Source organism: Penicillium crustosum (genome assembly GCF_028827405.1).
Source record: "Penicillium crustosum strain IBT 35664 chromosome Unknown utg000002l_segment0_segment0, whole genome shotgun sequence".
Taxonomy (NCBI): Eukaryota; Fungi; Ascomycota; class Eurotiomycetes; order Eurotiales; family Aspergillaceae; genus Penicillium; species Penicillium crustosum.
The window spans coordinates 9,232,588-9,246,290 of record NW_026623123.1 but is presented as its reverse complement, the minus strand read 5'-3'; the positions used below and the strand labels follow the sequence as shown (position 1 = coordinate 9,246,290).

The following is a 13,703-nucleotide window of genomic DNA, read 5'->3' as shown; positions in this document are numbered from 1 at the left end:
AAATAATGTGTTTATTGAAATAAAAATTCGAAGAAAAAAAAAAGAAAGGTAGCAAACTCCGATAGGGGGAATCGAACCCCCGGCTGCCGTGTGAGAGACGGCGATGTTAGCCACTACACCATATCGGATATTGGATGAATAAAGATTTCGTTATTGACTACATCAACCATATGGCAACATAAGCTATCAGGTCCACCAAGACTCGCGATAAAAAAAAAAAAAAAAACCAGAAAACCAGAAAACTCCTTTACAGAATCCTAATAAAGACTTTGGTGAGACAATTAGCCACTATTTGCATGGCTTTCAATCGCCCCCTACCCATCTCCGGGGTGTGGAAGGACCCTGATGCCTATGTGGAGGCCCTCCTCTCCTTCTCTACTACCTCGGTGCTCTTTATGAATCTGTGCGGTGGTGTGCATATGGTCGACTTTCTGACCCGGGAACCCGACCTCTATACAACAATCTTGCCAGAAGATTGGAGATCTTTCTTCGAACAACATGATATCCAAGACATCATCCGCCTACTCCTACGAGAGGACATTGACCACTTACGGGGCACTGGCGAGCCTTCTGTAGATCAAAGCAGCCGTACTTGGAATGGAGGAGCATTCCCTCCCCAGAGCCTCTTGGACTACGTTTTCAATATCCGCCTACTGACACTCCAACGAGAAATGGACATCTCGTCTTCGAAGAGGACTGAATTACCAAAACAAGTTGCTATGCACATGAGCCGAAAAAAGGCACACGAGGTCGAATGCTTTTCTCAACATGTCTCATCTCTATCAGACACTGTCAATAAGCGCCGAGGTGAACCAGTCACGCATATTGTGGATTTTGGGTCTGGACAGAACTATCTTGGTCGCACACTGGCTAGCTCGCCCTACTACAAGCATATTATTGCCATTGAACGCAAGCATCAGTACATCAGTGGTGCTAAGAGCATGGATATTCGGGCCAAATTGGCAAAGAACCCCAATGCTCAATATTTCCAAAAGGATCAAAGTCCGTCCGATGGCTGCAACGGAACTACGGAAGTGACTGTTTCTGAAACGACGGGTACCCCTCAACCAGCGATAGAGGGCTCGCATGTCTCAGATGTTCCTTTTTGCCAGATGCTGGGCGAGATTAGCCTTGAATCTGACGAGCTACTTGGATCCCCTACCAAAAGTCCATTACGAGAAAAGGCACCCACGCCGGAGCTCCATACCCGCGGCACTCTCAGCTATATTGAGCATGAAATCCAGGATGGCCACTTAGAGCCCATTATCGGCCACATCATCCATCCATCCCCTCCTGGAGATGCTGATGGGAAAGGGAAAGAAGAGAGCGACGCTCGATTGATGGTCGTTTCCCTTCACTCTTGCGGAAACCTTGTTCACCATGGTCTGCGATCCCTGATTCTAAATCCTTCGATCGTGGCTGTCGCTATGATCGGTTGTTGCTACAATCTGTTGACGGAACGCCTCGGTCCAACTACACATGACCTCCCTGTTCTTCAATCCCTCCACCCTCGGCTTGAAGAGACCGGAACATCATACGATCCACATGGGTTCCCTATGTCTAAATACTACGAGAATTACCGAAGTCCCGGGGCAACGACCGGTGTGAAGCTTAACATCACATCTCGTGCACTGGCCGTGCAAGCTCCGTACAACTGGGGCTTTAATGACAGTGAACAGTCCTTTACCCGTCACTTCTTCCGTGCTCTTCTCCAGCGTATTCTCGTTGATCGAAATATTCTTCCTAAGCCGTCTGTGCCGGGAGACGCCTTCTCTGGCGGAACTTCCCCAGAAGCTAGAACCAACTCTATTATAATAGGATCATTGCCTAAAGCTGCCTTTAAGTCCTTTACTGCATATATTCGTGCTGCAACGATCAAAATGAGTCGAGACCCGATATATGGTCCGCAGGTCCAGGAGCATATTGTTACTCTCACCGATGATGAGATTCACCGCTATGAGACTCAGTACTTCCACGCGAGGAAACACATGAGTACTGTGTGGAGTTTAATGGGGTTCAGTGCTCAACTCATTGAGGCTATCATTGTTGTGGATCGGTGGCAATTCCTTCGTGAGCAGGACTCGGTCAAAGACTGCTGGGTTCAACCAGTGTTTGACTACAGTAAGAGTCCGCGTAACTTAGCAGTGATTGGACTAAGAAAGTGATGAGTTGTGGGAAGAGGAGGTTTCGATGTGTATTGCATGTAGATTTGAATTGAATTTATGTCCATGTACAGGGGGTCATAGCAAAAGAAATCTAAAGTTAATGAAGAACTAAATCAATCATCGTCGACTCACTAACTCAATCGCTACGGTGTCGATACTAGCGCCATACTAACTTGGACATAATGCGAAAACATCAAGATTTCTAGATTTCAGACCACGCCATATCATCGTTATTCCAACATCATCTATGTTTATACCATGTCTGATATTGGATGGAGATTCGATTCAGTTGTGACACATTCAGCTTAGCCCTTTCTTTGTTTGTGCCTGTGCTTTGTTGTAGATACATGTATAATCCCTTGTTCTTCCCCTCCATTCAACAGCCTCAGCCGCTTCAGCATTAGGGCGAAAGTTCCAATGCTAGCTTTCAAATCGATCTTAGCCTGCCATTAGCATTGGGTGTGTGGTGTGTCTGAGCCTGCCTTTTCAGTATCGGGAATATCCCCATTCTTTTCCTGGATATTGTCATTTTCCGCCATACCATAATCCGTCTCAAGCTCTTTTCGCAAAGACACCTCTTTCTCAAGAAACACCAATATACAAGCAAGGCCACAGAAAGCAATGGATATCTCCCAGACAAGCTTGAGGGAGTCAGAAAATACCCCGATAACTTCGTTCTTCGCCGAGTCACTTAGGCTATCAATGAACGTATTGGACGCGTGCTGATAGGCGTGACCGTTGGAGAGTACTTTTTGCACACTAGCATCTGAAATACGATAGGCATATTTATTAAACTTATGATTGAATGGCGAGGAAAGTTATGGGATGGGTGTTTGGTATATTTCCTCGCTCAGAGAGAACATGAAAAACATCCAGCAGATTTTGGAACAGAACCATTCTTTATAGATCTGTACAGCTGTTGCATTGTCTCGTTGATTGTATTTTGCGCTGTTAGGTTTGACTGGGCAACCAGATTCAAATCAGTCCTTGATATTTTGATGTCCTCCCAATCCATCACATCTTTATTGGCCAGTTCCATGTCGCAGGCTCACCTCGCCAGAATTGGCCCTGTAGAGTCCGCACTCCCTAACCTTGGTCATCAAAAGTAATGTGTATTGTTTGTGCCTTTGCCATTTCTGATTCCAATTTAATGCATTAGTACGTTCTAGTTGGAATAATCCAATTATTTATATATGTTGTTCAATAGCGGCCAGCCTCTCCTTGATACATATTTGAATGCCTTGGGGGCAAGTAACAAATAGAAGAAATGGAAAGAAGAGAGGTCAACGCTTTTTAATTCTTTTTTTTTTAGCTGCCAGTCTTAGTTTAACCATTCTGAAAAATCAACTCCAGATTGCCCCTTGAGAGCTACATTCTCAAGGACTGCCAGCTCCTCATTTCCGAAAATATTCTTCCCGGGTATCTGGAAATCACCTGGTTTGGAAGAGGTTGCATCTTCGCCAGGTAATCGTTGGTAGCTGCCTCTTTTAATAGATTGAGATACCACAGCAAAAAGACGATCTAGTACGATGATAAAGGATTGGGAAAGAGCATCCCCTTCAACCTGAAGATGTTTCAAAGCTATCTTCGCCCTTTCGATGTCTTGGATGTGCGTTATTGACTCAGGCGAAGAGGGGTTCCCTTTGATATGGATGACTGGAACTAGGAGAGCATGGAAAAGAGCATATCTGTTCCCTAAGGGTTAGTTGCACTCTGTAGGCAATTCAGCAATAATCCGAGAATGACACGCACAGTGTGAAAGACAAATGTAATCTGGAAGTCTGTCCTTTTATGATCCATTCTGAAATTTGTCCGATTGTGTTGCGCGCAATAGTGACGCCCTTTACACGACACTGTGCCTCCGCGGAGTACTCTTCTGCAGGAAGTGCACTGTCCTTGTCCATAGACTTAGTCTTCAGCCATTGAAGTAGAAATGGTCTATGGATGAGAAGACGTAGACTTTGGTCACATAGCGATTGGCGACGCCGAGCTGTCAAATCCCACTCTTTCACAGAGTCAACCCTGACTAGCCGTGTAAAGAAAGATGGATTCTTGCTGTGCCATTCGTTTATCATTTGCTCGAACCGCTGAATATGACCTGGAGTGATGTTGGAGCTCGACAGGAGTTGGCGGTTTATGTAGTTTGCCATACGATGATAGCTTGACTGCTTTATCAAACCAGAATATATAGTCGGTTCGTCCGTGGGTGTTGGGAAGGATAATGTTAAGGAAGTCGGATCCTGGCATGCGCTGATTAGGACGATTCTTACAAGAATTTGGGAAAACGCACCAGATCATGAGTGTTTGTGACGGGATTGACTGTCATCAATCCATCCTCTGGGAGTATGAGCGGCCGTCCATATATTTTAGCGGAGCAACTCTCCGCACAGTATGTAGCCCACCAGACACGGCGTCTAATCTCCTTGTCAAGCGCTGTAAGTTCCGGATTCGACGACTCAATGTGCAAGTCGAGAGCGACCGCCTTTCGAACAGCGGTGCCAACAAAATGCAAGCTTTCCTCGGGGCTTCCCTGCCTTTGTGCGAAGTCGCTCAAAAGTAGCAACGCTTGGATCAGGGTGATGTTCCCTTTGTCTGATAAGGGAATTTGTTGAAGTTGATGTTGTGCCTTTGCGTAGTATCCTCCCCCGCCGCCGCCGTGGTTATCGGAGGAAAGCCACGAGCCAAAGGCTAAAACCATATCAGAAAGAATTGGCCAGGATTGACAGGTTCTCGGTGGGGTTTCAAAATTTGACCGGAAGCTCGTCTCATGTACATATGGATAAATCGTGTGGTAATGTAGGAAATATCTGTCGATAAACCCTCTTTCATCCTTTTTAGACGTCACCGACCCACTAGTCAGACTCGGTTCGCTGAATATATATTCAAGAAATGGATCTTGGGCTTGGGATTCTATCCCCAGCGCTGCAAAGCTCGAGTCACCTTGAAACATCTGGTTGGTAGCGTCAAACGCACCGCCCAACACCGTAGCATCGGGGTCAAAGCGGATATCTTGAAATATTCGCTTATCGGTATCAACAGAGGTCGGAGCATCTCTGGGTGATTCATCTGCAAGTATAGAGCGAGTGATGTCTTCCATCTCTCCGCTTGGAAATAACTTTCCTAGTGCACTTTCGAGCATTTGCAGCCGGGTTTCAACTCTGGTGAGGTTTCTATGTCTGTTAGTCTACAATTTCACTTTCTCATACGGACAAAGGAGGAAGGACCTACTCGCGTGTCAATGGGGTCCGATGAACTTTGGAAGAATAGACGCATTTCCTGTTGCCTCGCATACATTGTACACACGAAGGCCGCGTTTTTGAACACTAGGGCAATGTTAATGTTGACCTTGGTGTATGATATATGACTAGTTTTCACAACCTTTGCTTTCCGCTGGCGGCATTCTATGCACTAAGCGCCTCTTGGCATTAGTTCCCACACTGAGGCGAACATATTACCGTTCAATTTGTACGTACCGCTGGAATATGAGAATTGCGCCCAATCCCTCTTGGGTCGTATGCTGACATCCTAGGTTGTTAGGTTCCAATTATTCTCCTATAGCAAACAAAAAGGATTACAACTCGGAATTTGCCGTTGTTCGGGGCCACATGGAGAAAGGTGAGCTTGGGAGGGGGTCATTTTAAGCCGTGCGGGTGTGGAGATGACCTAACCCAACACGTAAGCCCCTCCAGGGCTAACTAGTTAGAGATTACCTACATATGTAGGTACCGCGAGCATTACTCGCCGCTCATTTGAAATCCCCTAATACGTAGTCAATTTCTTCAATTCCTTCACAATATCAGTATATATCCACTTGAACGACCCCGGATTTGAATGATCCATCCTTGTTAGGCTGGCTTGGTATTAGTATGCTGCCGGAACATATTGAGTAAAAGATGTGCAAGGTGCCACGGGCTATCTATTATTGATTTTTATGTACTTTCCTGGTCGATGATAGGCACGAGATTTTATTTATAGTACATGAAGATCCTCTGAACAAGATATATTGCAGACGAGCAGAGCCGTCCCGAAATTTGAACTCCGCGCTAAAGGCGTAGTCAGTATATCCCTCCGGCATCTGTCCATACATTGCTGCCGGATCGAAGGGCGCAAGTGGGAGCCCTCGCTTGACCTTGAATGCCAAATCTGGGTTCGAGATGTATGGGCGGTCAAACGCTACAGCGACATCATGGTCTGCGTACTTGGCGTCGACGGCATTTTGAGCCAATTCGCCATTGTATATTGTAGTTACCTGCTATTAGGACGGGGCTACCATTGCCATATGCCTCAAGCAACCACTTTATACGTTCCTCCTTATCCTTGACGTCTAATTCACAAACTTGCAGATATGCCAGCTTCAGTTCAGCTAGCCTCTGGGCAACATCGGGGAATTGCCGGATCGAATCCTCCATCCGCATCCCTTGGTATCGGCTCCAGGGGCTCAGACGAATCGCGGTGGAATCACTACCAATTGCCTTAGCTACCACACAAGCCACCTCCGTGGCAAGCCTAGATCTGTTTTCTTTTTCTTCTCCCCATTTGTCGGTCAGCTGGTTGCTGACGTCTTGGATAAATTGGTCGACTAAGTATCCATTGGCACCATGGATTTCCACGCCACCAAATCCGGCCAGTATGGCATTCTCCGTAGCAGCCGTGAAGTCCGAGATGGCTTCTCGGATCCCAAGCACCGTCAATTGATTAGGTCTATGCATCTCATCGGTGAATTTACTTTTCATAGGGACGTCGCTGCTGGAGACCAAACTGTGACCCGTTCTGCCAAGAATTGCGGGTTGGCCGCGCGACCCAGGGCCCAAAGCTGCAAGAAAGATATAAGACCCGTTCTCATGAATTGCGGTCGTGACTTCCTTCCAAGCAGCGATCTTTTCGTTTCTGTAGATTCCCGGAACGTTGGCGTAACCACCGTGCCGAGGGCTGATGACGGTGACCTCGGTGACAATGTGAGATCCCGGTACGTTAGCACGCTGTTGGTAGTAACTTTTAACCGAAGGCAATGGAAGGTTCGAAACATCGGCGCGAAGCCGAGTCATCGGGGCCATGGCGATGCGCTGGTTGAGCGGCATGCCTCCGACCTTGAGAGGCGCGAATAGCTCTGACATGCTTTGAGCATTTGTCGGGGCACCAATTATCCAAAATGAGTACTAAATCGGAGTAAAATCAGATTGACGGGCCAAAAGACAAACCTTGCCCTCAGTAAAAGTATTGTGCTGTTATACTATGGGTTGGTGGCCCGGTTGAGTAGTAGGGCTTTGGCCACAAGTAAAGGTAGTGCCCCCATATGACTGGAAATGATCGAATTTTGCTGAGGAATTCGGGAGACATTACTCCGTAGCCCGTTTCTGATTACAGATTAAAAGATGGAGGGTTCGGAGGCTTGGAAATCGCGACAACGCGGGTAGCCACTGGGTGGAGCCGGAGTAGTGTCAACCGCGAGTTTGATTGGCCAATACTGTCTAGAGCAGGATACATCCATGGATGCACCCATATAGTTAGAGTAGCATACTACAACGTACGGAGCACTCCGTACATTTATATATATTTAACTGAACAGCGCCTCCTATGTCCTCCATAATATACAGACTTCAAATTCTTCAATTGCTCTTAACTATTTTCTTATTATTTCACCCGATTACTAGTTCATTTACCATGTCTATCACCGTCGGCATCGCAGGTATCACGGGCAAGTTTGCTCGCCTTGTCGGGAACCACCTATCCAAATCTCCCAATGTGCAGATTCGCGGTTTTTGCCGGAACGCCTCCAAGCTCCCCCAGCAGTTTCGTGAGTCACCCCGCGTGACTATCGTCCAAGGCGAGTCGAGCGATTTAGAGACACTTCGTTCTTTTGTCGGTGGGTGCGACGTTGTCATCTGCTGCTACCTGGGGGACAACAACTTGATGATAGAGGGTCAGAAGTTACTGGTGGATGCATGCGAGCTGGAAAACGTCGGCCGATATGTCGCCAGTGACTACTGCCTAGACTTCACCAAGCTGGAACTTGGACAGCACCCTGCTAAGGATCCCATGAAGCACGTGAAGGCGTACTTGGATGGTAAGAAGAATGTCCAGGGTGTTCACGTTCTGATCGGAGCATTTATGGAGACATTCTGGAGTGGATACTTCGGAGTTTTCGATCCTAAGGAGATCAAGTTCTCGTTCTATGGGGATGGAGATGAAATTTGGGAATCTACCACGTACCAAACTGCAGCTGAGTATGTCGCTGCCGTTGCATTGGACCAGAATGCGGTTGGACTGCAGCACTGTGAGTTTACCTCGGGAGGATTGGTCTCTTAGTGTCTTCTGAATCCTGATCCCGTACTAATTAGCCTCACTGGTGACAGTCCTCGGTGACCGCAAATCAATCAAGGAGATTGCCAAGGAATTCTCTCAGGTGTATGGTTTGGAACCTAAGCTTGAGTCCTTGGGATCGAAGCAGGACCTTTTCAATACCATGCAAGCCGTATTCAACAAAGATCCATCCAACATCTTTGCTTACCTCGCCATGTTAGTATTGCCCTAGTGTACAAACCCATGTCCTCTTTTCACACCTGCTGACAACCCCATAAGGTTCTATCAATACTACTGCATCAACGGTCAAACCTACTTGAAAAAGGATTTGGACAACAAAAAGTATCCAGAAGTCATTCCAGTCACTTTCAAGGGCTTTCTCGAATCTCACAAGCTTGAGGACCTTGCCGATTCTTATCAGAATGCTGGAACTCAGGTGTGAAAGTACATTTAGTACGCTTTCGACATTTACAACAGAGCCTTTATAGACTTTAACAAATCGATCTAATTCATTTCGTGGTTAATCCACACTTCTACAAAGTAAATCATGGCTTTCAAACGTTAAGAAATGTGTTCTTCATCCCTAATGCCCTAAGCTCGCAATGACATCCTTTTTTTGCTCTTTGTAGAGGATTTCACAATTGCTTCTTCTAGTTGTAATACAATATTTTATTGCCCAGTTCCAACAATCCGACCTGTGATATCCGACTTCAGGTTCCCATCCGCACAGGGGCATCTCATACCATGTAGCGCCTATGAACTGATGATTTCACGAAGAAAACCGATCTCAGCCCGGGAAATTTCAAGCGCTTTGTTTAACAGGCCTGGCAAGTTCCTCTAGAACGCTTTTCTTGTCAGCTTGAGAAATAGGGATGGTTGAAGAAATGTCGAAGTTGTTAAAGATATTTTAAGGAAGGGGCAGGCGCCATGTTGAGATAAATTAGTCTATCAGAAACTGTGAAATCCAAACGCCTTCATGCTTCCAAGTTCCGGTCTTCTTTGTGTCAAATTCGTAAGAGATGGTTGAAAAGCCCAAGTTGGATTCGATACAGGGCTTCGCCCATTAGGGGTGCCCTTCTTTGTTTAAGAGGGAGACTGGATCCGCCACTGCAAGGATGATTGTTTGTTCCAGTCTGTTATGTTTCTATCCATCTTTTTCATTATTTCCAAATTTAACTTATCTTCTTTCACCTATCCCCCGTGTCCACGATTTATTTCCGGCTGTGGATGAGATATTTGAGAAGCTCTATAGGATCCAAAGTACCTTTGAAAGCAGATAGAGAAGACCTTCTGTCCCCAAGTTGATGTCTTGGCCCGATTTCAAACAGAACTACTGCTGTTGGATCTTTACCCACCTGACTGGCTCGTGTACGGAGTAGACGATTTGTGTCTCTCCGTAAATCCTTAACAAAATTTGAAATTCATGCCTGTTGTACAATACGCTAAGCAGTATGCTAAATTTTGGATCGTTGGATCTTTTGCAAATATGATACTTTTGTAGTATATCAACAAAATACATGGTGGAATTGTCTAATATCTTCATACTTGGAAATGAAGCCACATCTATGGCTTCTCTTCCACCCCTGTAGATTTATCAGTCCCCCCACTATAAATAGCATTTGTAAGAGAATCATAAAGATATATAATGAGCGGTGAACGGGTTAAACTCTGGTTTCTCTCATATTTCGTTAACTGAAAGCAGGCTGAATTGAAATCTCGCTCTCCGATGCAACATGCTACGTTTTGTGTGAAGGAATAGGTGATAGAGGCGTCAAACTGCACCAATTCCGTTCATCTCGATTCCGTAGGAGTTCTAAATTCTTGGCATTGATGAACCTGGCATGTGAAGAACAAGAAGCGAGCAATGGCGTATGTAAGACGTGGCCTTTGCATAAAATCAAGTAGGCGCATGGTTGAAAGGACCCAATCCCATATTGATTATGAAGAATTAACTTAGATTTTCGACAACGTCCAGGTACACAATAGCACTCTTATAAAAGGATCGTTGCGTTCGTAAACCAATATATATAACTACCGATCCAAGATGACAGTTGAGAAACTAAAGCTCACGCCACCTAGAACATGAGTAGTCAACCACAAAAATAAAAGGGTTTCTCAGGGCATTATCTTAGCAAAAGTTATGTTTCGCCTCAAAAGACTTTTCTTGAAATACACTGGATGAGGGTGGTTGGAAGAAGCCTTGGTTAATTCTCTCACTAAATTGTTAATTCACAGGATATGGTTTAAATAGAGGCTTCCAGACGCTCCCCCCATGTGGCTCGATCACCTTCTCTGATATATGACAGCACCCAAAGATAGGAATATCACCATGAACGGCTTCCAACGATCTCAATCCTCGTCATGGTATTGCAGCACGCCTCCCGGAGTCATCATTGGCCTCGATTATGGAACATCAGGCACTGGTAGTATTACAACTATGCACATTGTAGAATGAAGAACTAGGCTGATGAATAGCTATCTAGGAGTCAGCATCTACCTAGTTGAAGGCAACACTTTCACTCAAATGCCGGACATAAAATGGCCCAACGGTGACTATCAACTGAAAGTGCCATCTAAAACAGCATACCCTACCGACAACCCATCATTCACCATGTCTTCTCCCTGCTGGGGCTTTGGCATAGAGTCTGACATGGGGGCGTACTCGTTGACAAAGCGCTTTCTTGATAGCAGCGCAGAGTCGACCGAGTTTGATGACCAGGTTCTAAGGCAAACAGACTCTCTTGGTAACCCCCAGCAGGCCCTCCATCATAATAGGAACAACCCCCCCCGGTGGATGTTGTGGCCGACTACCTATCTCATGTGTTGAACTTTGTGTGGGGGGGGTACTTCAACATGAGATAGGTATTTCACTCAACAACTTATTTGGAAGGAGGGCTGATGGTGGTGGTTGTAGTAGTGTTATCGGTTGTCACTGGAGCTTGCCGAGCGAGACGAGGTGAAACGGCATGTTCAAAGTGGCAGTGGTTATCCCAACCGTTGGCATAGGCCTCTAAGCCAGGTGCGTTGTGCACAATGATAAAATATGAGAATGGACCTTCAGCACGGGAGAGTTACATGCAGTGGCAGTCTCGTCACCCACAACTTGCATTAACGCCGCTTCGACATGAGCCAAGCAAACGTTGATAATCTCCTGGGATATTGGGGCGATCCACTGGTGCCTCATATGGAGGTAGGGTCCGCGAGAGCTTCAGCGAGGAGAAGAAAGGCCCTTGATTACGAGCAAGGTTTTATGGCTGCAGAGAGAGTATTATTATTATGTTCATCTATAGAGGGGCAGTCACCGAATTATATAGCATGTATCAATTTTCAACTCGCCGTTATGATCTATCATCCGGCTGGACTCCGAATGGCCCTCTTCCAAGGGCTTATTCGAGTTCCACACTGCTCGTTCGTACGTGCGAGTATCGTCCGTGGGAGGATTCCAGTGACCGCGTGTTGATCCCTCGCACTGAGTCTGTACGCTTTTCACTGGAAGACGCAGCTTTAGACAGTGTCAAAAGAGAGATACCCGTGAAATTGAGTAGAAAACCACATATCATTGAGATGATACTCGTCCAGTTGCTAGTGTTTAGTCCTTGGTAAAAGATAATGGAGGCGGAGAGGGTACATGTTGTAAAACCAACATAGTACATCGCATTTACTCTGTCGGTAATTGAGTATAGCATCTTTGCATTATCGGAGTTTGACAGGGGAACTTACAGCGATGCAGGGAATTGGCCCATTGCCTTATTCAAGTAGTTCATCTGGGTCAGAGTAGTCACTACCAAGACTAACGCGAAGACATAAGTGGAGGCATGGGTAAACTGATTGTCGCCGCCCGCGGTGAGCTTGACTGCAATTCCAAACGCTTTGACTGACATAACGGATATGGATCCGACCGAAGAGCAAATCGAGATATAAACCAACGGGTTTGTTCGCCCCTGTACCGGCGCGATTTTCCAGATGATGTAGATGGAAATTACAGCAACGCAAGCACAGTAGAGAAGAAAGACTAGAGATGTGTCAGTAGGCCCACAATCCAACTCTGGGAAGGGTTATTGACATGGTTGAATTGCCAGATGCAAGATCTCATCAACAGTCTCGATTTCCTTGTCGCCGGGCGCATGGAGCACCAACAACACTGAGCCTAGAAGGCAGGCAGCACATCCGAGTTTTCCAAGAACATTGATCTCTTCTGTGAGGAAATATGAGCCCATCAAGGCACTAAAAGTGATTAGCGTGACAGTCCACTAGTGAAATCCATCATCGGTCGGCCGACTCACCCAATGAGCACACTCAACGCCCCAAGCGGCGTTACCAGCACGGCGGGAGCGAATGCATAGGCCGCGGTATTCATCAATTCTCCGGTCACCACTACAATGATGGTCTATTAGCCCCTAGCGATGTCCGTCCAGTCCGATAGCCATACGCATGGTTGTTCCACACCACCACACCGGACTTCGTATGTATTCAAATCCATCTCCAGTGAAGCCATATTTCTCGGCTGCTTGTATAAGACCCTGGTAGTTTCCATGTCAGATTGGGGATGCGCTGCGATTGAAGAAACCCGGGATATTGACCAGGCGCCGAACCTTCTTAGTGACGACATAGCTTGAACCTGCTCATTGCGATGGTTAGTATGTCTATAAAGCGTCTTGAAAATGGAAAAGGCGACGCAACCAATTACTGTCGCGGATAGTATCGCCAGTGTGAGGCCAATAAATCTGGCAGGAAAAAAAGAAAAATTGTCAGCGAGGAATAACAAGGAACCGGGTATCAGGCAGCCACCGTCTGAACATACTTATCTTCTACCTTGCCCACCATTGTGGGAACCTTTTGAGGTTTGATTAAAAAGAATAAGGCATAGACTTGGACCAGGGAAGTCGGGTTGTCAAAGAACTGAGAATGAGCATATGAATCACGTCGGAGGTCTCAGCTTGCCGACTCCCAGCCGTGCGTCAGCACTAGTGCCTTTGTTAGAAGCGCTAGATCTGCTCCACTATCAGGTTACAGTGAAAATGATTGAAGGATATTGTGCCATACTACGTACAGAATATATTTAGAACAATGTGGATCGGTGATCTCCATGGGGAACCTTTCTCAAGATACGAATACGTTATACAAGCCATAAGAGCAAAGGATTAGTTACCTATGCAAAAACATTTATTAGCTACATAACTATGTAACTTAGAAGACCCCACACCATATCGTTGTCATTCTATCGTGGCCTTCATACTA

At 46.1% G+C, this 13,703-nt stretch overlaps 6 protein-coding genes across 6 annotated transcripts; 3 read left to right on the top strand and 3 right to left on the bottom strand.

Annotated features, from left to right (window-relative positions):
• Positions 1 to 296: 296 nt before the first annotated feature.
• N7487_007030 (uncharacterized protein) lies at positions 297 to 2,165 on the top strand (the record flags this gene model as incomplete). The annotated part of the gene is made up of 1 exon (XM_056874777.1): positions 297 to 2,165. The coding sequence occupies one exon, from the start codon at positions 297 to 299 to the stop codon at positions 2,163 to 2,165; it is 1,869 nt and encodes a 622-aa protein (XP_056732497.1).
• Positions 2,166 to 3,486: 1,321 nt separating this feature from the next.
• N7487_007029 (fungal specific transcription factor domain-containing protein) lies at positions 3,487 to 5,564 on the bottom strand (the record flags this gene model as incomplete). The annotated part of the gene is made up of 4 exons (XM_056874776.1): positions 3,487 to 3,853; positions 3,918 to 4,405; positions 4,456 to 5,349; positions 5,394 to 5,564. Coding segments are annotated over 4 exons (1,920 nt in total), but the record flags the coding sequence as incomplete, so codon positions are not given.
• A 785-nt stretch (positions 5,565 to 6,349) lies between these two features.
• N7487_007028 (uncharacterized protein) lies at positions 6,350 to 7,279 on the bottom strand (the record flags this gene model as incomplete). The annotated part of the gene is made up of 1 exon (XM_056874775.1): positions 6,350 to 7,279. The coding sequence occupies one exon, from the start codon at positions 7,277 to 7,279 to the stop codon at positions 6,350 to 6,352; it is 930 nt and encodes a 309-aa protein (XP_056732495.1).
• Positions 7,280 to 7,826: 547 nt separating this feature from the next.
• On the top strand, positions 7,827 to 8,907 carry N7487_007027 (uncharacterized protein; the record flags this gene model as incomplete). The annotated part of the gene is made up of 3 exons (XM_056874774.1): positions 7,827 to 8,439; positions 8,504 to 8,681; positions 8,745 to 8,907. 3 exons carry the CDS (start codon positions 7,827 to 7,829, stop codon positions 8,905 to 8,907), a joined length of 954 nt encoding a protein of 317 aa, XP_056732494.1.
• Positions 8,908 to 11,076: 2,169 nt separating this feature from the next.
• Positions 11,077 to 11,292, top strand: N7487_007026 (actin-like ATPase domain-containing protein; the record flags this gene model as incomplete). The annotated part of the gene is made up of 1 exon (XM_056874773.1): positions 11,077 to 11,292. One exon carries the CDS (start codon positions 11,077 to 11,079, stop codon positions 11,290 to 11,292), a length of 216 nt encoding a protein of 71 aa, XP_056732493.1.
• Positions 11,293 to 11,851: 559 nt separating this feature from the next.
• N7487_007025 (uncharacterized protein) lies at positions 11,852 to 13,289 on the bottom strand (the record flags this gene model as incomplete). The annotated part of the gene is made up of 8 exons (XM_056874772.1): positions 11,852 to 12,128; positions 12,186 to 12,477; positions 12,529 to 12,689; positions 12,749 to 12,839; positions 12,895 to 12,985; positions 13,058 to 13,083; positions 13,146 to 13,189; positions 13,267 to 13,289. 8 exons carry the CDS (start codon positions 13,287 to 13,289, stop codon positions 11,852 to 11,854), a joined length of 1,005 nt encoding a protein of 334 aa, XP_056732492.1.
• Between the last annotated feature and the right edge of the window lie 414 nt (positions 13,290 to 13,703).